Genomic DNA, 24,411 nt, shown 5'->3' with positions numbered 1-24,411 from the left:
AATTTCCAAAAGCAATATTAATTTCATAATTCCAAACAAGATCACAACATCCAAAAGAACACTATATTGGCAGGACACCATGGTGGTGGCAGCATCATGATCTGGGGCTACTTTTCTTCAGACAGAGTCAAGGACGAGGAGTTGATTTTAGTAGAAAACCTACTGCAAATAAGCTAAAGATAAAAAAAAAAAAAAAATTCACTTTATATAATTAATAGACTTTGAAATGTTGATGTATAAAATATGTTGTTCATGCCATAATAGTAAATCTAATAACTAATTTCTAGATTTTCAAGATAAATACAGTATATTATACTGTCATTATAGAAGATGTATAGAATATGTACTGTATACATGCACCATTCAGATGCCTTTATTTACACGTAGACTGCTATTTCAACCGCATTAAAAGAGATTTTATCTGCAAAAGTCAGCATTTCATTCTACAATTAGATATTTTATCATTTGCAAGAAGAGACAAGAGACAAAAGTTTTTCCTCGTTCAGGAGTCGATTCTTCCGGCTGGCACGAAGAAAAACAATTCACTCGCGAGTCGACTCATCACACCTTCGTCACGTTCCGCTTCAGTATTGTGAGATTTTACACACAGGGGCTTTTTTCTGACTGCCTAAGCCTGCTGTATATGATCTTCTGTGCCCGGAGCTGCGCATGTAAACTTGATGACAGCCTGAAAGCAAGAAGGAAGGAAAGAAAAAAAGAAAGAAAGACTGACAGCACGCACCTTTTAGAAAGCTGTCAAACCGGCTGGACTCGCCGAGACCCCGGAAGCGTGCGAGCAAAGCGAGGGATGGAAGTGCTTCATTTGTCTTGTGGTGGTTTCCGATAAAAGCTTACATTCTTTCTCCTTTATTTCTGATACATACTGTTTAAAAGGGTTGCGTGAACAGAATGGCCGCTTCTGCTATCTTCATCCTGGACCTGAAGGGAAAGGTAAAGTGCTTTAATGATCTACTAGTGAGTTGCACCTGTCGGAAGAGGAGGATGTCTGACATGGACTGTAATGTGTATACATAGTTTCCATACTGGATAATACCAATAAATGAGATTTAATAAACTTTATTAAGGGTTTAAAGCTAGTTTTTAAATAAAGTTTAAACATGTTTATTGTAGATGTTTTAGGTGTAGGTGAAAAGCAAGCTACACCCTCAGGGGAAAATCATACCTTTCCTAGTCGTTGCTCTACCAGTTCAGTTCTGTTTTTTCTAGTTTTATTTGTATAACAATTAACATATAATAATAAACATTGTCCCAAAGCAGCTTTACAGAGAATATGTTATAAAATGTGATTCTAGATTACTGAACAAAAGGTCAGAGGTTCAAATCCCAGTACTTCCAAGATGCCACTGTTGGGCCCTTGAGCAAGGCCCTCAACCCTTTGTTCTCCAGGGGCGCTGTATCGTCGCAAACTCTGTTCTTACTAAACTGGGGTCAGACCTTTAGTGCTGAAATGTATACGTGACAAATAGAAACGTCTTACGTTCTTAAGTTATCCCAGTGACATTGGCAAGAAAAAACTCCTCTGAGAAGGTATGAGAAAGAAACCTTGAGAGGAACCAGACCCAACAGCACAGATGAGGATGGGCTCCCTTCCTCATCTGTGCTGTTCAGTGTTGGGTCCCTAAATGCAGAACTGTTTGTGCAGATATTAATTGATTACAGTCAAAATCGATTCTCGTAGTTCTTGTGTTGCTCAGTAACTTCAAAGATCTTTAGGCTGTTCCATCCTAAGGTGCACAGAGTGGTCTCTTATTAAAAAGAACTCCATCCAGATGTAAGGTGTAGGGGTGAATCAGGCAGATCCGAAAAGAAGAAATACATTGAAGGAGAGTAGATGGATGACTGGGAGAGAGAAACAAGTGTCATCCTTTTTGTTATTTAAAAGTTAAAGACAATGTACAGTGTGATCAGGGTCCAAGTAGGGACTCAGGAAAGACCAGCTGTAGAACCTTCAATGTATTCAATTCAATACATTTTCATTGGTGTAGCTTTTTTAACAATCAACATTTTCTCAAAGCAGCTTTACAGGGATAAAGCGGTTATAATAGAATGTATAAGTTTGTTACTTATTATTGTAAGTTCGTTCCTAATGAGCGAGTGTGGCAAAAAAAAACTCCTTGAGATGGATTGAGAAAGAAAGCTTGAGAGGAACCAGACTCAAAAGGGAACCCATTCTCATCTGGGTGGCAAAGAATTTCCATTCTGTGACAGAAGATTAAATGCAACCTGTGCTGCTGAGCCATTGTAGTAGACTGTTGATATTAATTACAGTCCAATTCCATCCTCAGAGTTTTTGAATATAACTACATACACCTCTTAATAGGAAAACCAACTTCACTTTTTTCCATGACATAAAGTTAATTAGGGTGTGGCTGGGGGAATTAAGGGGGTGGTTGTGTTCAGAATGAAATATAATATCCAATAAAAATAACATCCAATACATTGTTCATATATATTTATAAAACTGTCTATTGAGATGAAACACAACTGCAACTGAACATGACAATGACATCAACAAGAACAGGATATCCCTGCAAAATCTATTAAAGTATAAGACAAAAAATTTACCACCAAGCCTGCCTACAGCAACATTAAAGGAGCTGAAAGAATATCTGAGAGGTACTGATTGCTCCAAGCATCTCTCATATTCTTCTCATCTCCCATACTCTTCTAATCTCTGATTTTTGGGGTAGGGTGGATAAAAGAAGACCCTGTCTCACACAAAAACATCAAAGTTTAACTAAATGACTCGAAACCCTGTGGCAAAATGTTTTATGGTCTGATGAGACTAATTCCAAGAGCAATAATATTTTTAGAAAAAATAAAATAAATAATTAAGCCATAAAGAACGCTATATTGACAGTGCAGCATGGTGGTGGCAGCATCATGATCTAGAGCTGCTTTTCTTATGTCAGAGTTACAGCTTTTTTTCAAGGTGGAGGAGTTGAAAAACTGATTTTCATCTTAAAATACAGCAGTGAACCAAAACTTCAGTGACCATTAAATCTACAAAAGAATGGCTTCAATCAGAAATCAATGTTTTTGACCTAGCCAGTTTTCTGGTGTTGTTCAGACTAGTCCATTTTGTCTAACTTAAAGTACTGGTATTGTCAATAATTGCAGAAGTGTAGTGTAGTGTATATGGAATATTACACAGGTTGATTCTATTTTATTTAAACTGTTATGGTAAAAAACCAGTTGCTTTGCATTCCTCTATTTAGATAGATAGATAGATAGATAGATAGATAGATAGATAGATAGATAGATAGATAGATAGATAGATAGATAGATAGATAGATAGATAGATAGATAGATAGATAGATAGATAGATAGATAGATATGGCATTACCTTTATACAGGGCGACTTAAAATCATTTATTCAACTGTGCAGCTGAAGATTAAGGACCTAGCTCAAGGGCCCAGTGGTGACAGGTGGGTGGTACTGGGATTTAAGTCCATTTTAACCACTGAGCTACAACTTCATTATAGATAGAAAGATAGATAGATATGTACATTTACTGTATTTTACGATTATTAAATTTATACACCTGAGCAGTTAAGGGTTAAGGGCCTTGGTCAAGGGCCCAGCAGTGCCAGTGGGATTTGAACTCACAACCTTCTGATTAGAAGTCCAACATCTCAACCACTGAGCTACCACTTTCCTTTTAGATATGTAATGCTAAACTGCGAATTAAATATTCACTTACCTCTAACAATATTAGTATTAAACTAATTCTCTGGGATTAAAGTTACAAGTATTTGAAAGTCCAATAGCCATTAAAACATTCTGGACATAAATAGGGTTAGAGTTAGGGTTAGCATTGAGGGTTAGGTTTAGGGTCAGTAGTATTTAAGTCTACTGGTTGTGACATTGAATATATTGAGTCTGTGTAATGTGTCTTAGAACTGTGTTAAGACAACCAGTCTGTACATAACAATTTATAGAGTGGTAGATGTGTATTAAAAAGTAATAGTAAACATCATGTGACTGGAAACCCTTTCAGACAATATGGTTTTGTTTCTTTCTTTCATAGATGCTGCATCATACATTGTCACATCATGTCTTGTCCACATGCAGGGTCTATTACATTAATTACTGACCAAGCTTATTCATTCTTGCATAAGTATAACTCATTAATTATTAGTAATTACAATCTGTTAGCTATAGATCGAAAATTACATTGGAACATCAAACACATGTTGAATTCTACAATATACAATATGTCTTACAGTTTTGAGTTTCCCAACATTCCCTCCAAACCTCTGTGCCCTGAAACAACAGCAATAAAAGTTTTCATTGAACATTTTATTCATTAAATAACTGAACTTTTCAACAAGAAATTGAATAGAAAATAAAGCTTCCTGCACAACATATTTCCACATATATACAGATGATGCCGTCAACGTCTCTGTATAAACATATAAATATTATCTTGTATCATTCAGGTCCACATCTGTTCTGTTTTAAACCTTATTTTATCTCTGTTTTTGCTGACCATGATAAGAGAGAGAGAGAGAAAGAGAGACAGCGAGAGAAAGAGAGAGATAACTGTGGAAACTACACACTAACTTCCTCCAAACACGTCGTTTTATTTTCACATACTCATCTTCCTTTTAGTCTATTTTGGTCTGTCTTTAGTGTTATATAGAAAAGCCAGTGTCTGGATTTTGTATAACTCATCTTCAGTTAGTAAGGAGTAATTAACTTCTGAGAGACAGAAAGACAAAGGCAGAGAGAGAGTGAGAGAGAGAGAGAGAGAGAGAGAGAGAGAGAGAGAGAGAGAGAGAGAGAGAGAGAGAGAGAGAAATGAAGGCCAAGAAGTAGTGTGTGTAGCTGGGGGGCTTTGGTTGGATGGATTAATCTATGATATGGCTGGTTTTCTAGCAGTAGTGATGGAAGCTTTCCTGTCTGTGCCCTTTAGCAATTCAGTACTTTAAAGCATTCCACATTAGATTGGCACACACTCTGATTTCCTTTACGCTTTCTTATACATGGTTTTATACTAGGATTTTTCGAATCCTAGTATTCTTCGAATCCTTTCGAATGAATTATTATTATATTAAATTTAGGTAAAAAGAAATGAAATTGGGGACAAAATCCATTTTACATGTTAAGCCCCTTTTACATTCCTCTTTGTGATATGTCTTTACTGTTTATTCAGCATTTAGGCAGAAATCATAACCATGAATGATACATGTCTGAAATATCAGGGAAGAATGCTTTAATACATTATAATATATATATATATATATATATATATATATATATATATATATATATATATATATATATATATATATATATATATATATATATATATATATATATGAAAGAAGCTTGAATCACTGACTCGAAATGTTTAGGTTCTTTATTTATAACTCGTACACAAAGAATAGAAAATGTGTTCATGACAAAAATAGCAATGGAAACATGTTGGAAAACTGAGGACAATGACAGGCCTGCTTTTTAGCCTCTGTCACTGTTGACATTGTAGACACTTTTAATGCCACTTTATTCTAATCTCTGTTCAGAAAAAAATAAACACTCTCAGCAAGACCAGATAACTCTGGCGCTCGTTAAAACACTGTACTTTCAGAAACTTTAGTATAAACATTGCTAGTGAATTTCCATGATGTAGAAACGATTGCCAAATGGAAAAAAGCCGGACACTATACTGTATAAACTGTTTGAATGGCTGGATTTAGGTAACAAATTGATTTTTTTTAAATCACTTAATCTAGGTAAAGCAATACTACATATAAGTACCATGTCTAGTGCTATCTAGTAAACACCAGCTTTAAAACTCATGAGTTTAACATAAGCTCATCTTGTTACAGGGAAGGCAGTCATCCATGTCATAGCAGCGAATAAGTATGAGTAATAATGAGTATTTCAGCTTAAGCTCAGTTTAAATTGTTAGTTACTGTAGCTAATTCTACTTGCTAGCCCGTATAGTAACAGGCAACTGAAAATCCTATGAGAGCTCATTAGAAAGAAAAAAGAACACACCAAAGGCACTCTTGACTATTTTCATGAATTTCAAGTAGAGTAGGTGAATGGATTAGTGAGCTATATTATAAAATAAGGCTAAAATGCTGACACTAGGAGAAGCAGGAGTATGCACTTAAGTAACATGGTGAGACAATAAGTTGCTCTGAGTGAGTAATATGCCATAAGGTTTGGCATGCTATAAATTGACAAGCTCAATACATGGACATCTGGCAAGGGGAGAGCAGTGTAGTGTAACTATCTGTTGATGCTTGACTTCCGTGATATAAACTAGTCTATAGACATGCTTTATTACCACTGGTATATAACCACTTGACCAATTTTGATTTTTGGCCAAGAATCCTGCTCAAAATAAATGGTTACAAACAATATTGAATTGGCAAAATGCCTCACACAACAACATATCTAACAATGGGTATTTACATTTACTCTTAGAATTTACTCTTCAAGAAATATATGGACAAAAGTTTCACCAAAATGTTACCACAAATTTGTAGGCACACAACTGTATTGGATGTCTTTGGGTTATTACAATGTCCCTTCACGTGAACTTGGTGGACCAAAACCTTTCAGAATGGAAATGCCCTTGTGAAAAAAGCCAGCTCCAATATCACATATGATTTGGAATGAATCAATTGGAACACTGACTGCACCCCAAATCTCTTCAACCTACATCATCTGACTTTACTAACACCCTTGTGGCTGAATAATCACAAATCTCCACAAGCACACTCCAGAATCTGGTAGAACATCTGCCAAGGAAAGTGGAAATTATTTTATAAGCAAAGAATGAGTAAATGTGGAAAGGGATGTTCATAAAGCACATACAATCTTATAATCAGGTGCCCACAAACGTTTTTTTCCATATAATGTAGCAACATATCAACATCATATATTTTCTAGTATTTACTAAAAAGCAAGCTGGATGCTAAAGACTTAATATGACTCGATCTACAGTACCAGGATGCAGTGTTCTCTGTAAAAATGAAAATATTTGATTCAAGACACAAAATCATTAAATGCAGTTCTTCGATCAATATTATTTTTATCCCTATATGACCTGTGTAGTTTTTTTTCATATAAAGAAATGAAAGTTTATTTGCAAAACCCAAGTTCCTCCAAGAAGATATATATAATATTTTGCTATTGGAGGCTGTGAATATTTGACTCCTGCACTCACTCATGGTGAATCAGCTCTTTTCGTATGATCAAATAAAACTGAAACTGATACCATCTACTGCAGTGTCTGAATGTGGTTTTCATAAGTTTCCAGTATGCCACATAGATTTAAAAAAATAAGTATTGCATCAGCTATTTACATAAATCTGCTTGTTATTTTTTATATGACAAATTATATGACTGTTTGTGTAATATGAAGTTTGCTGTCACCCCTTTAGGTGCTTATATGTCGGAATTACATGGGCAAGGTTAACATGAGTGAGATCGACCACCTCATGCCTATCATGATGAAGAGGGAAGAGGATGCAGAATTATCACCTGTCGTGTGCCATGGCTCCAATCACTTCTTGTACATCAAACATAGCAACATTTACTGTATCCTGACAAACTAATTTTTTATTCACTGATCGGTTTTGTGTGTTGTTCTCTAAATGCCTGTATAAATGTTCAAGACAAACTCTTTAACAGTCCCATTTCAGTGGTAGCAATAACTAAGAAGAATACCAATGCTGCTCTTGTGTATTCCTTCCTGTACAAGATAGTGGAGGTGAGTATGCGTTTCTCACACACCCGCCTGCTCAGCATGGTGTGATAGTTGCAATGGCGCACACTGAGGTGTATTTATTAAGACCGAGAGCTCGGGTAGGTGTTACGTGTGGAATGAAACACTGGATGTGAGGCATTGTAGTACAGTTATTGATGATGTGGTGGTGTGATGCATTTTCTACAACACTATGTTCTGTTGTTTTGTTTCCACTAACGGTTTCTATTTATTGAAGAATGGCATGGTTTTGAACCATTCGTATTGTAACAACATGTCATGTGGAACATCGGCATCATTTGAATCATCTTTCTTTCTTGAAGTTAATAAACTTAAAAAATTGCTGCTTAGAATTGAGAGGTTTATCTCTGACTGTTTGAGATCTGAATATTTTAAATAAGGATCTGCATATAGAAAACATCTCAACAGTTACTATACTTTTATGTTTTTTTTTTCTTTACATTTATTTATTTATTTATTTATTTATTTATTTATTTATTTATTTATTTATTTATTTATTTATATCATCCAGTATTATATAAAAAAAACAAGCTTTTGACTAATGAAAATTTAAGAATTCATCGAAATTTCTTCAGATTTGAATACAGGGTTAACCTTTTCTGAACCCAGTGAGATTTTTGTCGGTATTAAGACACGCTATGTCGATGTGTGTTACAGGTTTTCACTGAATATTTTAAGGTTGTGGAGGAAGAAAGCATTCGCGACAACTTCGTGACTGTCTATGAGCTAATGGATGAGGTCATGGATTTTGGGTTCCCTCAGACCACAGATAGCAAGATCTTGTTGGAGTGAGTACTGATAGAATGGCTGTTAATTCATTATTCGCCACTTAATCCAGCACCGTCCGCCATTTGTTGCACACACACTGCCTGTGTTCTATTCATGCCCTGTGAGCTGGATAACATTTTGCAAACAGAGATTTACTTTATGTGGCAGACACAAAGAAGCACTATTTGATATGTGAGATATTCCTTCTTTCAACAGTTATTGACATGGAGGTGTGGTTACTGATTTTTGACTTCTCCTCGCTTTTTTGCTTAATTTCCATTTTTCTTTTTAAGAAAAGAAAATCGGTAAAGAACCCAATTTTTCACTAATACATTGCCTTGCATTTGATCTTCAATATTTTGTATTGTTGCACCTTTTGATCAGTTCTAATTGTACCTTAAATTAATACTTTTCAAGTTTTAAATACTCTAATCAACATGTGCATGGACAAATATAGACGCTTTATGCAAATGTATATTCATTATTAGTGAAACCAAACCCAACATGGAGCATGAAGACAAAATACACTTTTAAATGTTTTAATGTAATTATGGTGCTTTAAATTACCGAAATCATCAGGACACCAAACGGAACAAAGTCTATGGATATATGAATATTAATGCGTGCATCATGACCATGCAGGTGACATGAATAGATAAAGAACAGGTTGTTTGCGTACCTTAGTGTCTCTATGGACACCCTGTTCATCCCAGGAGTCTTCAGCTGCACACACACTAACTGCAGAGCTTTGTTTACTGAGTACAACACCTTGTCCGCTGCCTTTATTGCAGTTTGTATTTTTTTACATAATCAATACCCCTTAATTAGAACCAGTTAAATAGTTTACTTTTCAGTCCGAGACTCTCAAATTGATGCTCGGGTTTTTATTTCAAGTGCTCTGCATGGATCCCCTGTTAGTTGGTGCCATAAATCATCCTACTACAGTTCTCACCTAATCGCTTAATTGTGCTATTTGTGCTGATCGCAATAATGTAGGCCAGTCATCATTTACAGTATTATTATAGACCTGAGCTGGTGAATTCTCTAATCTGGTTAGAAGGTGTTAATTTTCCATTAGTGCAGTTTTGACAGTCATGGCCGGTAAAATTCAAATCACCGGTTAATAATAATGCGTACATTCTCTTTATCACTTTCGCGTCATATAATATCTGAGGTGGATACAAGTGCTGAGTAGGAAAGTTTTAATATCATATAAACTAAATTGGCAGGAAACCTGAGACAGGAATAATCAGGTGATTAGCGAACATAATACTGGGCCGTAAACGAGAACCTAAAAGGAGAAACAGAAATGTGACCAAGAAAGTCATGATGCTTGAACCATGAACGGCTCGGTAGTGAACTGAATTACTTTGTGAATACAAGACAAAAAAAAGGCGTGTATATATACAGTATATATAAGTTTATGTACTACTCTGGCATTCTGTAGTATGAGATTTGTAATACATCAATTTGATAATCAGTAAGGATTTAATGGTGATGTAATGTATAAAATAACAGGAAATAACCTGTTTTATAAATGTTTCACAACATTCTATCTATAAATGGCTCAAAAATGTATGCAACACGTAAAGTGTGTAAGTTAAAAATTGCCATATATAATAATTCTTTGTTAATAATTAATGTTTATGGTAATCTTATGTATTTACCTTTGGGATTTGTCTCCTACACTATTCTGTGCAGCTTTTAATAACATTTTGAATGGACTATTTATTACATATTATATGCAATTTATTTATTAGTTGGTTAATTTGGTTGGTGTTTATAGGTACATCACCCAGCAAGGGCATAAACTGGAGGTGGGTGCCCCACGTCCCCCGGCAACCGTCACCAATGCTGTTTCCTGGAGGTCCGAGGGCATCAAATACAGGAAGAACGAAGTGTTTATGGATGTCATTGAGTCTGTCAACCTACTGGTGAGTTCAGCAATTTTTAATATGTGTGTAATATATTAAATATACTATCTTTTCTGGCGACGATCCATCTATGAAGGTCATAAGGACAGCTCTTTGGTCTTGGCCATGTTAGTAGTTGGATTCTTTCTGATTGTATGGGGTGGACAGGTGTCTTTATGTATCTAATGACCTCAAACACGTGCATCTAATTTAGGATAATAAATGTAGTAGAGGTGGACATTTTAAAGGCAGACTAACAGGTCTTTGATGGTCAAAATTCTAGCTGATAGACAGGTGTTCAAATACTTATTTGCAGCTGTATCATACAAATAAATAGTTTAAAAATCATATATTGTGATTTCTGAATTTTTTTTTTTAGATTATGTCTCTCACAGTGGACATGCACCTACAATGACAATCTCAGACCCCTCCATGATTTCTAAGTGGGAGAACTTGCAAAATAGCAGGGTGTTCAAATACTTATTTTCCTCACTGTAAGTTTAAACACAATGCAACGTCTCATTGCAGTTAAACATAGCAAAACAAATAAAGATACAAGCCAGACAAAAAAATGCTTTGCCATGCAAGAAAACAATAGCGCACGTAACACGTAACACGATATTCACTAACAGATAATCAAACAAATAATGTGCTACATCAAAACATTTAACAGGAGAACATAGGGATTATGGCTATACACACAAGGAGGCTCTTTCTCTTGGCACTAGCCTGGTGTTTGTCCTTGGAATAATTTTTATATAATCGAATATCTAATATCTAACATTTCCTAATGATGTCAGAGCTTTAAATACTATCAAATAAACAGTAAAATATACTTAAACAAATAAAAAAAATCGAAATACTGTATTTTGTATTAAGTAAAAAAAAAAAAAAAAAAAAAAAAAAAGAAGATTTTATAATAAAAATTGCACTTAAAAAATATGTAATCACCAATATTCCTGAAAGAAGCTTTTTATATTTTTTTTTCTATGTGAATATAACCCTGGAACCGTCATCTGCAAAGTACATTGAGTGGCACAGGCACTGATTGTATCAAGTTTTTTTAAGCAGTCAATGAGCTCTTGTTTGTATGTGTTGGTGGGATGCCACTGTGATGCAAAGCAAACTGATGACACAGTGCAGTGCAGACAGAAATATACAAATGTATATATTAAAACAATAGTCCTCTTCATTACCATAGATAAGAAGAATCAACTAGATTTCTGTTTAAACCTAAAAACAAAGAGACTCCTCTTTCTGAGCACAGTGAATATGGATTAAAAAAAAATCGACATACTCATGTTAAAATGGTGGCTTTTTGTTGTGCAGAACTATTAAAAGGTATGTCATTTGTAATTGCAAAGTATGCAAATACAGTAAAAAATTATTAGTAATAATTAATACATTTTAAAGGGGAAAAATTTTAAATCAAAGGTTTACAATAACAGTAAATGAGTTGCACAATAAGTGTGCACACTGTTAAACTAATATTTTTTCCATCATGCTGTAAGGGCATTGCTTGCACTCAGCCCACTTCAGGTCACCCCACAGATTTCTAGTTAGATTCGCGTTTGAGCTCTGGCTAGACCATTCCAAAACATCGATCTTCTTTTGTTTACAGCATTCCATTGATTTGGATGTATGCTTTGGGGCTTTGCAGTGCTAAAAGGTGAAATTCCTTTTCATCACCAGATACCTGAAGATTTTATACGAAAAATCCACGGCCATTTTTAACAATCTACGATTTCTTCCACAGTGATAAAAGCCTCATGGTGTTCGTTTTTCATAATGTGATTTTGTCCTCTGGGAAGCAGTCATGACTTCTCTCTCAGTCATTTCTAGTAATAGAGGTGTTGCTTAGGAGGAGGAAGAGTCTTGGCTTTTGTGCCTATTTGTCCTCATGAAGATGTGCCTGCTGTGCCGGTTAGTCCCAGTGCAAAAGGTGTTAGATTTGTCCCAGTTATAAAGGTGTGCCTGTTAGTCCCAGGAAAGATGTGACCACTGTGCTTCTTTTATAGTTATGTTTATAGACAAAGGCAAGTTCTCCATACTCAAATGCATTGAGTCATGTAGTACAATAAGAGTGTTTACTTTTGCTGTGAATCTGGTTTCTGCTTTGTCTTAGGCTTAATGCTCTACTGCCCTTTAGTCCAAGACGCTTAATTGCACTATTTTTCATTTCACAAGGCCCACATTAATTGCTTTCTAATAGGGCATTACTATCCACCCATGCAGCTTTCTCCATTTGACATTTTCCTGTTTTGCTGTTGGAAATTGGAGCTGATTGGTTTTTCATTTTAAATGCTTGATTTTTTTTTTTGGTCTACGTTGTTTTATATATTATTTTTATTTCCACTAATGATGATGATGATAATAGCAATGATTATGATGATTATGAGATTTGCACGCACTTTCATTTTCTCCCTTCTTTGTTTCTCATCTGTTTCACTCAGGTCAGTGCTACAGGCAGCGTCCTGCGCAGTGAGATTCTGGGCTGCATTAAACTGAAGGTTGTTCTCTCTGGAATGCCTGAGCTGAGGCTAGGCCTCAATGACAAAGTGCTCTTTGAAATCACAGGCAGTGAGTGCACACATTTATGAACTTTTTTTATTTAATGGAATGCTGTAAACAAAACTGCATTTCTCTAGTCATTACCCATATAAATTACTTCTTATTTTACCCTGGAGTAATATAAAGGTGAAATATTAGAAGGTGAGACTGCATTCCATATAATTCTTTTTTTTTTTTTTTACAATTCTCTATGTATTTCTATATGATTAAAGAAAACTCTAAGGGATTTTTTTTTATAGTTCTCTGCTTTTTGTAAGTGATCAAAAATAATTGGACAAATAGCTGTTCTGCTATTTCTTGGACAGGTGTATGAATGTGTGTATGTGTGCATGATGTGTGATGGACTGGTGTCACATCCTGCCTTGCTCCCATTGTTCCCGGCATAGGCGCTGAACCCACAGTGACCATGATAAAGTGCTTACTGAAAATGAATGACTGACTGTTGCTAAACTCCGCGCTGCAGCTGCTGTGCCCACTCTGACCTCCGATGAATCGTCATTCGAGACTTTGAAAAGAAATACTTTTAGAAAGACCAGTTTGAAATACTGTTAGAAATACCACAATGTGGACCTATATTAACCCTATATTAAATAGTGACAGAAACAGTAAATTATTTCTCTATGCTGGGAAAAGACTACTCATAACACTGTGTTAGTGTTAGTAGGAGGAGATAAAAAACAAACAAACACGTTGTCTACCTACTGTATTTACGTTCCTTTCACAAATACCGTCCCATCTGTTTCTGAATCATCACTGTAGCTGACAATAACCCAAATGATCTACACCCACGCATACATTCTGACAGAGCAGAAAGCTAAATCCTTGCAAGAGCTAAAAATCATAGCATCAAGAAAATAAATTATCGAGTCACTGAATGAATTTTTTAAGAGGAATAAGCAGAGTACAAATATTCTAGAGAGAAAACGATCATTTCAGAGTTTGGGGGAAGTGATAAAGGCAGACTGACTTCCTGATTTCCTTCCTTTAATGAGGCTTTAATGGATCACACAGCTCCTCCAGACAGATGATATTACACTCAGAGTCATCTGACCTCAAATGTGATGAAGATATGAAACCAGCGATTTACGTTCTTTAGATGAGATGAAACACTGCCCTCTTCAGGACACAACTGATATAAATCAGTAGAGGGCATGTTCAAGTTCATGTGTAATGCATACTGACGTTGTGGAATAACAAATATGCCAAGATTTCTTCGTAAAACTAAACAAGATGCTAGAGATCTGTTTGGTTGAGATGGTTTAGGCTCAAGTTTCTGCTTATCATACAGGAAAATATGAGTTGCTCAAAATTATTCAGTGACTACAGAGAAGCTAAAGGACAGGTTGTTGGTTTCCAATGACTCAATATGACACTTAAAGATCTTCATGTAAGCATCATTGTTCTAATATAAAGGATATTTTAAGGAGCCCTTGTGGATAAGTGCTCTGTATTTCAGTGCACTAATTAGTTTTTCTTACTTTTGCCCATGGGGAATCAATCATTCGAAATAGAGGCTGCTCCCTCCCCCGTGTGACCTTTAGGCAGCGTTGCTGATGACATCCAAGGCGTTCGAGTATGAGCAATGAGTGTCGGGTCTCAGCAGGCCTCCACCTCTGCAGAGGGAGCATGGAGACTGCTGAGCTCTGCCTTCCACACTGTCATTCTCATGGCCCTTTTATGTGCCTCGGTAAATGCCAATAGCCAGGAGACAGAGAGGCAGACACATCTGTGTTTATAAATCAAAATACACTCAATATGTAGGCAAAGACACCCTACTGAATATCCCTGAATACTTAGAATTCACCTGGCTTAACTGTGCAAATGCTACTTTAGACAACTCATCAATTTATTTTGGTTCGGCGGCACACCTGATACCACACACACACACACACTCAAACACACATACAGACATTTACACAGAGTAAGCCCAGTTTTTCTGCTTCCGTAATTCAACATTCTGAAGCCTAGAGTACAGTGTTAAATTCCCGAGCTTGTTGAATTAGGGATTTAGGGAATTTTAGGACGGTAAGCTGTGCCTCGGTCTGTTCTCAGATCAAACAGGCTGAAAGAACCCACACCTGCACTCTCTCTCTCTCTAAGGGCAAGGTGCAGTTCAGCTCATTTTAAATGCAATTAAACTTTCAGTGTCTGGCCAAATTTCTGTAGGACAATCTGATTATTGTTTTGATGTCTTGCAGTATGAGAAGTCCCAGACTAACTTCTCATATTTATTGATAAATTTACATTTACTTCATTTGGCTGGTACCTCAACTACCAAGTGAGACAGGGAAAAACCGAACAAAGTTGAGAATGTTGAGAATATAGGGCTTTGCTCAAGGGTCCTGCAGCCTATTGCATCAACTATTGAGCATCTTCTCCAATTTTATTATTTATCTCAGGAAGGCTGGACCACAGCACACACTTTTTTACACACTTAAATGCACCAAATTGCAAAGTTTCAGTATTCATTCCTTTAAAGTCATTTATAAGACGAAGTTCTTCTCGACATAGTAATCTAGATATTTAGGTTCTCATACTTAAAACGTAATAAATGTAGGCATAAACTTACATAAACTTAAAAACATTGTTTGCTCTTGCAGGTTATGACTGTTTTATGTTGAAACTATCTGGACTTTAAATGCAGTGTAAATGCTCTGAATAAAGGAGTTTGTATCCAGCACAGAGAGGAATATAGAAGGAAATATATAGTAGTCTAGTGGTTAGGATGCGGCGCTCTCACCGCTGTGGCCTGGATTTGATTCCCGGTTAGGGAACCAACCCCAGCCATTAGGGTTGCACAAGCCAGCGCACTCTTAGTGCTGGTCCCAAGCCCGGATAAATGCGGAGGGTTGCGTTAGGAAGGGCATCCAGCGTAAAACATGTGCTAAATCAAACATGCAGATCATGAATACGGATGATCCGCTGTGGCGACCCCTAATGGGAGGAGTCGAAAGAAAGAAAAGAAAAATAAGGATGGTTCGTAGATTGAATGAGTTGTGTAGCAAAATATGCTATATGCTTGTATGATACTGTATGGCTATATCCTCCTGACATTAATAGGAGGAACAGGAAAAATGTTAGCAGGAGTTAAACCTGTACCGAAGGAATATTTGAAGCACCAATGTGCTGGAACAACACGGCACAATTAGCATTTGCTCGAACTGGTAACTTACAGGACTTAAAGGACTTGCTGCTGAGTTCTTAAAGCCAGATTTCATCAGGCAATATCTGTTTTGGTGACACCCAGAAGACCAATAGCATATTAGACAGTTATGTTTTGGTTCATCAGTGAGGATTACGGTTTAAAAGCTAGGGTAATTTTGTACGTTGTCTCAGCTTCAGATTCTTTGCCCATGGGATAGATTTGTGATGTCGTTTAGTAGGCCGAAGTGTTGTCTATGGAGGCATAGATTTAGCAATTTAAAATGTAATATGCAAAATGGCAATGCGATATTCAAAATCTAAATTACATGCTCATTTTAAAGCTTTACAACTAAAACTTATTTCCCAAATTGATTTGATATGTGTAACATGTCCAAGTAGAAATAGTAGCATAATGATAATTTTAATTGTTATTTGTCCTAAATGCATTTAGACTCACAGTTAGCCTTGAAAAATTCAGTGTGTTTTTTAAAATGTTTTCTGAGCCAAAGCTAAAGCAAACGGTGATTTAAATTAATTTTTTTGCTGCATTGACACACACACACACGTTTAATAAAGGCATTCTGCTACAAATATCACTTGGCGTTAAGTGAACTAGCTGTGAGTCTAAATGCATATAGGACAAATAACATTTAAATGATCATTTTGCTTGCTTGTACATGTTACACATATCAAATCAATTTGGGAAAACGTTTTTTTTTTTTTTTTTTACTAACAACTAACAAAGCGTAATGTAAGAGATTAGTATGTAATTTACATATTAAAACTACTTTTGGAAATGGCAAATGAAATGATATATTTTCTTTTTTTTTTATTTTGCACACATGGTAATATAAAATGTAAATTTAAATAAAGTAATACATTGCCGTTTTCAATATTGCATTGGCATTTTGCATATTACATTTCAATTACATTTTGCTATGCTTTCATAGCTGTCAAAAACATTAAACAGATATAAAATGAAAGACCATAAAATGTACTAGAACCAAGAACGGATAAAACAAGATACAAAAAGCAATAAGACCAAACCAAAAAGACCAATATCCATTTCTTATCAAACTATACCAGGCTTTTTAGTAAATAACAAGATATATTTTATATATTTAATAAAATTCCTATATATACATTATGCATTGTTGAAAGATTTATGTTCAAACTCTTGATGTCACCCAAATGAGGATGGGTTCCCCTTTTGAGTCTGGTTCCTCTCAAGGTTTCTTCCTCATTACATCTAAGGGAGTTTTTCCTTGCCACAGTCGCCACAGCTGCTCATCAGGGATAAATACACACCATTCACCTTAACTGTTGATTTCTGTAAAGCTGCTTTGAGACAATGTCTGTTGTGAAAAGCGCTATAGAAATAAACTTGACTTGACTTGACTTGACTTGACATGCATGTCCCGGGTTGTATCATTTTATACTATGGATACAATACACTGCAGTGAGATGGATCCTGTTATAATTTACATTATAGCAGCTATAAAAAGTTTCCTCACCAGGCCTCTCTTTCCTTTTCTATATTCACATTAAATGAAATTGCACTGCTTATTGGAAACACAAAAACAAATTTCCCGCAGTAGAAATCATATGGACTGTTCCAAAGCACTGGCATTGGAGACTCATATAATATATAGCTATTTTAATACATATGTGTGAATATGAAAAATATGAAATACAAATATATCTGCTCAGTGCACATAAGTTTTATGATAATCACAAGCACATATATTTATATGTTCAGCAATGTGTGTTTGTCTTTCAATGTTCATCATTGCTTTATGATATATCATTATATATATACAGTATATATCAAATATAAATATATAAATATATTATAAATATATCACATGTAAAGAATATAAGATAAAATCTGATGTTAATTCAGAATTGTTTGCAACAGTGACTTTTTTTAATGGTTTATCTGTGTGTATATGTGTGAACGCTATCCCACAGGAGAGAAGAGCAAGTCTGTGGAGTTAGAGGATGTGAAGTTTCATCAGTGTGTGCGACTCTCTCGCTTTGAGAATGACCGAACCATTTCCTTCATTCCCCCTGATGGAGAGAGCGAACTCATGTCTTACCGCCTCAATACCACCGTGAGCATCTGCATCAGAGTTTATTACTTTATGATTTGGTTTATTTAAATGATTTAGCTTACGTCCTTATGCCCAAATGAATTCTTATTGTGCTTGCTACAGGTGAAACCCCTAATATGGATTGAAAGTGTGATTGAGAAATTTTCCCATAGCCGAGTTGAGATCAAAGTTAAGGTACTAGTGCACACACACACACACACACACACACACACACACACACACACACACACACACACACACACACACACACACACACACACATTCTCATACACACTTACAATACATCAATTTGTTTCATTCAACTTTGAAGACTGTAACAGTAGATTTTAGGACACAGATACTTGTCAGTGAGGTTGAAGCCTCAAGGGTACTTTTGTCATTTGGACCTTTACTTTACCTGGGAAAGTACATTTAGTGCCAATTCGGCTAATCTTGTGGTTTGATCCTGGCGTTTTTTTTTCCCCTCACTGACGTTATAAAGCTTCAATAATACAGTCATTCACATGAATACAAGTAAATTATAATGGACACCTTGTAGGTCATGCAGCTCTGGAAAGCTAATATTAACTATTGTTTGTGTGAAGTCATATTCATATTATGTGGCTTTACTGGTGGCAGATGTATGTTTACTTCAGTGTGGTGTACGGTGTCCTGCAGGCCCGTAGCCAGTTTAAGAGCCGATCCACTGCCAACAACGTGGTTATCCTAGTGCCTGTGCCTAGTGACGCTGACTCACCCAAATTTAAGACCAGCACAGGCCATGCCAAGTGGGTACCTGAGAAGAGTACTGTGGAGTGGACCATCAAATCCTTTCCAGTTAGTGACACTTTTACTTCACTTTAACCATCTTATTCTGTTTTGGTACTAAGTAATGTGTGCATTGTTTACTCAGGGAATATAGAACACAGAATACTCTTATATAAATCACTTTATACATTTTTACAAAATCTTATTAGTATTGACTAGACCACAATTTCTAAAATTGCTGCAATATAGATGTACTAGACGTACTAGATGTGCAAATTTTTACATTTCTGACAACTGCACCACATTCACAGGCATAAATAAATGCACTTTTTGTATTGTTTTCAAGCTCTGCACTCCCACACTGTTGTTACACTTATGAGGAAACCCGAGGATCCTTCGGGAAAACAGGGCTCAGGTGTGCCACGTTAATCATTACCCCTGTTGCTCGTTCACCAATCACCACTCTCACGTTGCAGACTCGTGCTAAACCACACCTCCAGCTTTAATGCGGAGGAAGAGCTGAACCTGGCTGTGAATGCCAACAATTGTGCTCAATCTAGGAATTAAACTAGAAAAATGGTTTCGGTAACAGCAGGGCAGGGAAGAAATGTCCCAGTAGGAATAGAACACAGAAAACACGTCTCAGTAGCAGCAGGACAGGGAAAACGTGTCCCTTTTGATATTTTATTGTGGACTGTTATTTCAAAACACATTTATTTTTAGTTAGAACATAAACTTAATACAGTAAAAGGGTAATATTACTGAAATAATAAGCAAAATCCTTTTGTCTCTCTTTTTTTTTTTTTTTTTGTAAAATGAAAAAAAAAATTAAGTTTTACTTTTGCCATTTGGATCAGTGGAAGTCCGAACAGAGGCGTGAATGGTAAACAGATGCACGTCCGATTAGCATGAAACACCCCAGACGTATGTATTTAGTCAGACGCTGACATATCACCTGTAAAAGCCGTGACTAATGATGCGCAAGGGAACGAGCAGACACCTGCTAGTTAGAGTCTTAGTATACAGTGGAGCAATGTGGAGCAAACTCACATTAAACTGTCACGTCTTTATTACACCGTGGGGACAAACTGTGAGAATATGTGAGACTTTGGAGTGCTGATGCACCAAATATGGCAGCTTGTTAATAAATAGGCTTTGGTATAGTATTCGAGGCAGCCAGAGGATGACACAGGGGCAAAGTGATGACAACATTACATTCCAGTTGTGTGGGGAAGACACACTATTCATGCAGCCTGACTCATCATGTCATGAAATTTTCATACTAAAGATATATTACACGAAGAATGTCAGCCTGTCGTGTTATAAAAAAAAAATATGGTAATATACAGTAGGGCTACTGTTTGACTGGATATTTAATAATGCAGTGAGGATACAGTGAGTTTCCTGAAGTGCATTATTGTGCCAGTATATCACTAAATATGAGAAATTAGAAAACAGGCAATTATTTTTTAGCTGCTTTAGGTATAATGTCCATTGATAAAAGCGCTAGATGAATAAAATTGTATTGAATTGCTGCAATACGGCAATCTGCTACAGAAGCATTTTAACCTGTAGGTAATTTCACCTTCGTCTTCCATGGATAGGGACGACAAGGTGCAACATAAGCTGTAGCTTATGGCTTGAGGCTTAAAACATTATTAATTAAAATAATAAAATGAAAATGGTGGAGTATATGTCATCCTTCTGTGTAGAAAAAATGAACAATCATTGTTTATTTGTGTGTGTGTGTGTGTGTGTGTGTGTGTGTGTGTGTGTGTGTGTGTGTGTGTGTGCAGGGAGGGAAGGAGTACATAATGAGAGCGCATTTTGAACTGCCGAGCGTGGAGAGCGATGAACAAGAGGCAAAAAGGCCAATCACAGTGAACTTTGAGATCCCTTATTTCACAGTGTCTGGTATTCAGGCGAGTATTTCGTCTAGTCTGTGCCTCTGTCCTGTCATTGGTGTGTTCCAATTGTTCTCTGTTCATCCCTTGATTAGTTTGTCTTTGTACAAAATATTCTCTCGTGTGCTTGTGAAGTCTTGTTGTGCAGTCAGTTACATCCAAGCATTGTTTCGTTGTTTTTTTAGTCCAGGTATTACTTCCTTTTTTAGTCTCTTACCTGTATATTCTTTTTTAAGTATGGATTATCCTGGTCTGTTTTTGTACCTACTTGTATTGAAACCCTCTACTGCATACACACTATGATTGATAGATTGCCCCCAATTAAACACTTGAAGTATATGTGCTTGTATCCTGCCATGCTACAATCACTTTAATCTACAAACTCACTATTTTAGATCGATTGAAACTTTAAAAACATCTTTATGCCCCTAAACCTTAAAGTAGAGTACATAGTGTTTTTCTGTTTCTAAAACAGAGGAAACTCTTTATTGGTTGGGTTGGACTCTGTATATTGTCACGTGCAATGATGTGCATATTATATTACTATTATACAGAATATATGATTTAATTATTCATTTATTACGTGTATAATGAAAATTCAATTCAACTCACTATAATGCAGAGTCATAATGGCAGCTTCGTTAATCGATGTATAGAAAAAACTGTGACTGAAACAAGTGCAGAAAATTGGCACAGGGAAAAATAGTCATAAAAAAACATTCTGCATTCCTTTTGACGCAGCCTGGTACCATATGATCCGCGGCTCGGTAGCTGTCTGTTACCCGATGCTTAGGGTCCCCTGTGCTAGCAGCTTATTTCTGATCATTTTCAAATGTAAATGGTATAATGATTTGTTAAAAGACTTGCAAATTAGTATAACATTTACACTTCACACATATATCATAATACCAAAAGACACAGAAATAAAAAATATCTAAAAAATGATTATATGTATATTATGCAATCATTCTTCTCAACCTGTTTGCTTTTTATTCTGCAGGACCGCTTTTTAATTGTCAAAGGACTCCTGTTTCATAACCCACACCCCAGATTAGATTCCGATATGCTCCAAAACCAAGTGTCAGAATCTGGATATCGAGAGTCAGAGCGTCCGGGTGTGTTTATAAACCTCTAAGTGGCTAGTTTGTGTGTGTAACGATGTGTGTTTTCTCGTGTTCAGGTCCGATACTTAAAGATAATTGAGAAGAGTGGCTACCAGGCATTACCATGGGTGCGATATATTACGCAGAGTGGAGGTGAGCCAGACACACACACACACACACACACACACACACACACACACACACACACACACACACACACACACACACACAGGTGTACTCATGTGCTATTTAGAAATGTCTCTGTTTGTCTTGAAACCTTTGTTTCAAGACACAAGCACTTTCTCCCTCACGCACTGATAGTGTAGTCTATGGTTTGCGACACCAGAGGACAGCGAGACATGCAGACTCTTGAATCTTTTATCTCTCTTCAGTTATTCATTACCGATTTGAATTGCACAGATCACATCTACACACCTCACCAGCACTGGGTGTGATGTTTTATTAGAGTTGCTGACATTTCATGTGATTTTATTTGACAGATTATCAGCTAAGGACAAACTGAATGTCTTTGTGAGAGCGGTGCGGGTTCGCACACAAAGCGCTGACCTTCTGTCTGCTTCGCCTTCGAAAAGGGGAGACAAAGAGAGACAGAGACAGTGCAGTGCTGTTCTCACACTGCAGTCAAGCAGTTACGGCCTACTTCTCTTACGCTTTGTGGGTGTGCGTGTATTTTGTGTGTGTGTGTGTGTGTGTGTTTGTGTGTGTGTGTGTGTGTGCGTGCGTGCGTGCGCATTGCTCAGGTATGTGAATGAATGAATGAGTGTGTAAATAAATGTGTTAAAACGAATAATGAACACAAAACTAACAAAGTAGTCCACGTGATATTGTTTCATGTGGGACTGATCACTTTGTTCATTTTATATTTACTTTATTAATAAATGTCGACTGTTACGTTTCCTGTGTAAAGTGGGATTTTTATGTGTTAAACATCTACATTTTACAATGTAATTATAAGTTAAGTTTAAGAATTGTATTAATTTTTTTTTCTCGGGTATAGTTCACTATATGGACAAACGTATTGGGACACTTGACTCATCAAGCTACACATATTTGTGGTTCTTTCTCAAACTGTTACCACACGGTTAGAACCACAGGATTGTACTAGGAGACCTAAACCTGTTCCAGCACGACAATGCCCCTGTCCCAGCTCGATGAAGATATGCTTTACATGGGTTGGAATGGAGGATCTTGCTGCTGTAGAGCTCTGACCTCATCTCTTTTGAACACCTTTGGGATGAATTTTTCAGGCTGACTGCACCCCAGGCCCTACTAACACCCTTGGGGCTGAATGAGCACAAATCTTTACAAGCACACTCAAAAATCTAGTGGGACATCTTCCCAGGTTCATAAAACTACAAAAGGGGATTAAATGTGAAATGGAATGTTTAAAAAGCATACAAGAATTGTGATGCTCACGTGTCCACAAACATTTGTCCTAATAGTGTATATCAGATATGTATGTTAATGGTTATAATTGCAGATACTTAACGATGTTAAAACTTTTTTGCTTTATTTCTACAGAGCATCACCGAGCGATGAAATAAATAGCTTGTGCATGAAATCAATCATTAATAAGGTGGTTGGTGGTGTAACTCTATATATTCACTGCAGAAGCACTGTAGCCTGGAGGGTTCAGTTTGCACTACTACACACACACACACACACACACACACACACACACACACACACACACACACACACACACACACACACACACACACACACACACACACAAGCAGGCCTGACATGCATAGAAGCAGCATGTGTAGGAAAATACACAAATACATAAGCATATATGACACATGCAAAAAACAAACCAACAAACTAAATTAAAATACATACATAAGCATACATGACACAGACACACACATACAGAAACACACCTACAATACACAATACACAGCAGAAAACACACAAAAGCGCAAACATGCACACACAAACACAACACATGGAAAACACACATAATAACACATGATGTGTTTTCTAAAAATCGTAACACACATTATGCAATACGCATGAAGGAAAGAAAGCAGACACACAAAGATGCACAAGCCTACAAAAATACACAAACACATCACACACACATGCTCACACTCTGAAATGTCCTTGTAAACTCTAAAGTCTTATTGGTGTGGTCAAACAGATTTGTCTCACACACACACACATACACACAGGGACAGAAGGTAGAACAGAGAACATGGATGCAAAGAGGTGCTGATTTTGTGTCCAGTATTGTAAGAATGCAAGTTTATCATCCAGGAAACTTTGGTAGTGGAGCTGCACACTTTTATAAAGGTTTTTATGTTGCATAACTATAAACTCTGTTAGTTCAGTTGCAATCGAATTATGTAACAGTG

At 36.4% G+C, this 24,411-nt stretch overlaps 1 protein-coding gene across 3 annotated transcripts; it reads left to right on the top strand.

Moving 5' to 3' along the window:
• The first annotated feature begins 537 nt into the window (after positions 1-537).
• On the top strand, positions 538-23,626 carry ap1m3 (adaptor related protein complex 1 subunit mu 3). 3 transcript variants are annotated; one of them, XR_014537694.1, is made up of 13 exons: positions 538-951; positions 7,426-7,582; positions 7,687-7,754; positions 8,427-8,557; positions 10,324-10,471; positions 12,904-13,030; positions 18,137-18,279; positions 18,382-18,453; positions 18,937-19,095; positions 20,823-20,948; positions 22,111-22,186; positions 22,534-22,753; positions 22,795-23,626. XR_014537694.1 is itself a non-coding variant. In XM_083567493.1 (12 exons), exons 1-12 carry the CDS (start codon positions 910-912, stop codon positions 22,554-22,556), a joined length of 1,272 nt encoding a protein of 423 aa, XP_083423619.1. In that variant the 5' UTR covers positions 538-909; the 3' UTR covers positions 22,557-23,626. The 3 variants fall into 3 exon arrangements, 1 of the variants encoding a protein (XP_083423619.1); XR_014537695.1 differs by having other exon boundaries at positions 22,534-22,761; XM_083567493.1 differs by having other exon boundaries at positions 22,534-23,626.
• The last annotated feature ends 785 nt before the right edge of the window (positions 23,627-24,411 follow it).

This window comes from Silurus aristotelis (genome assembly GCF_946808225.1).
Source record: "Silurus aristotelis genome assembly, chromosome: 2".
Taxonomy (NCBI): Eukaryota; Metazoa; Chordata; class Actinopteri; order Siluriformes; family Siluridae; genus Silurus; species Silurus aristotelis.
This window is presented reverse-complemented; position numbering and strand designations above follow the sequence as displayed.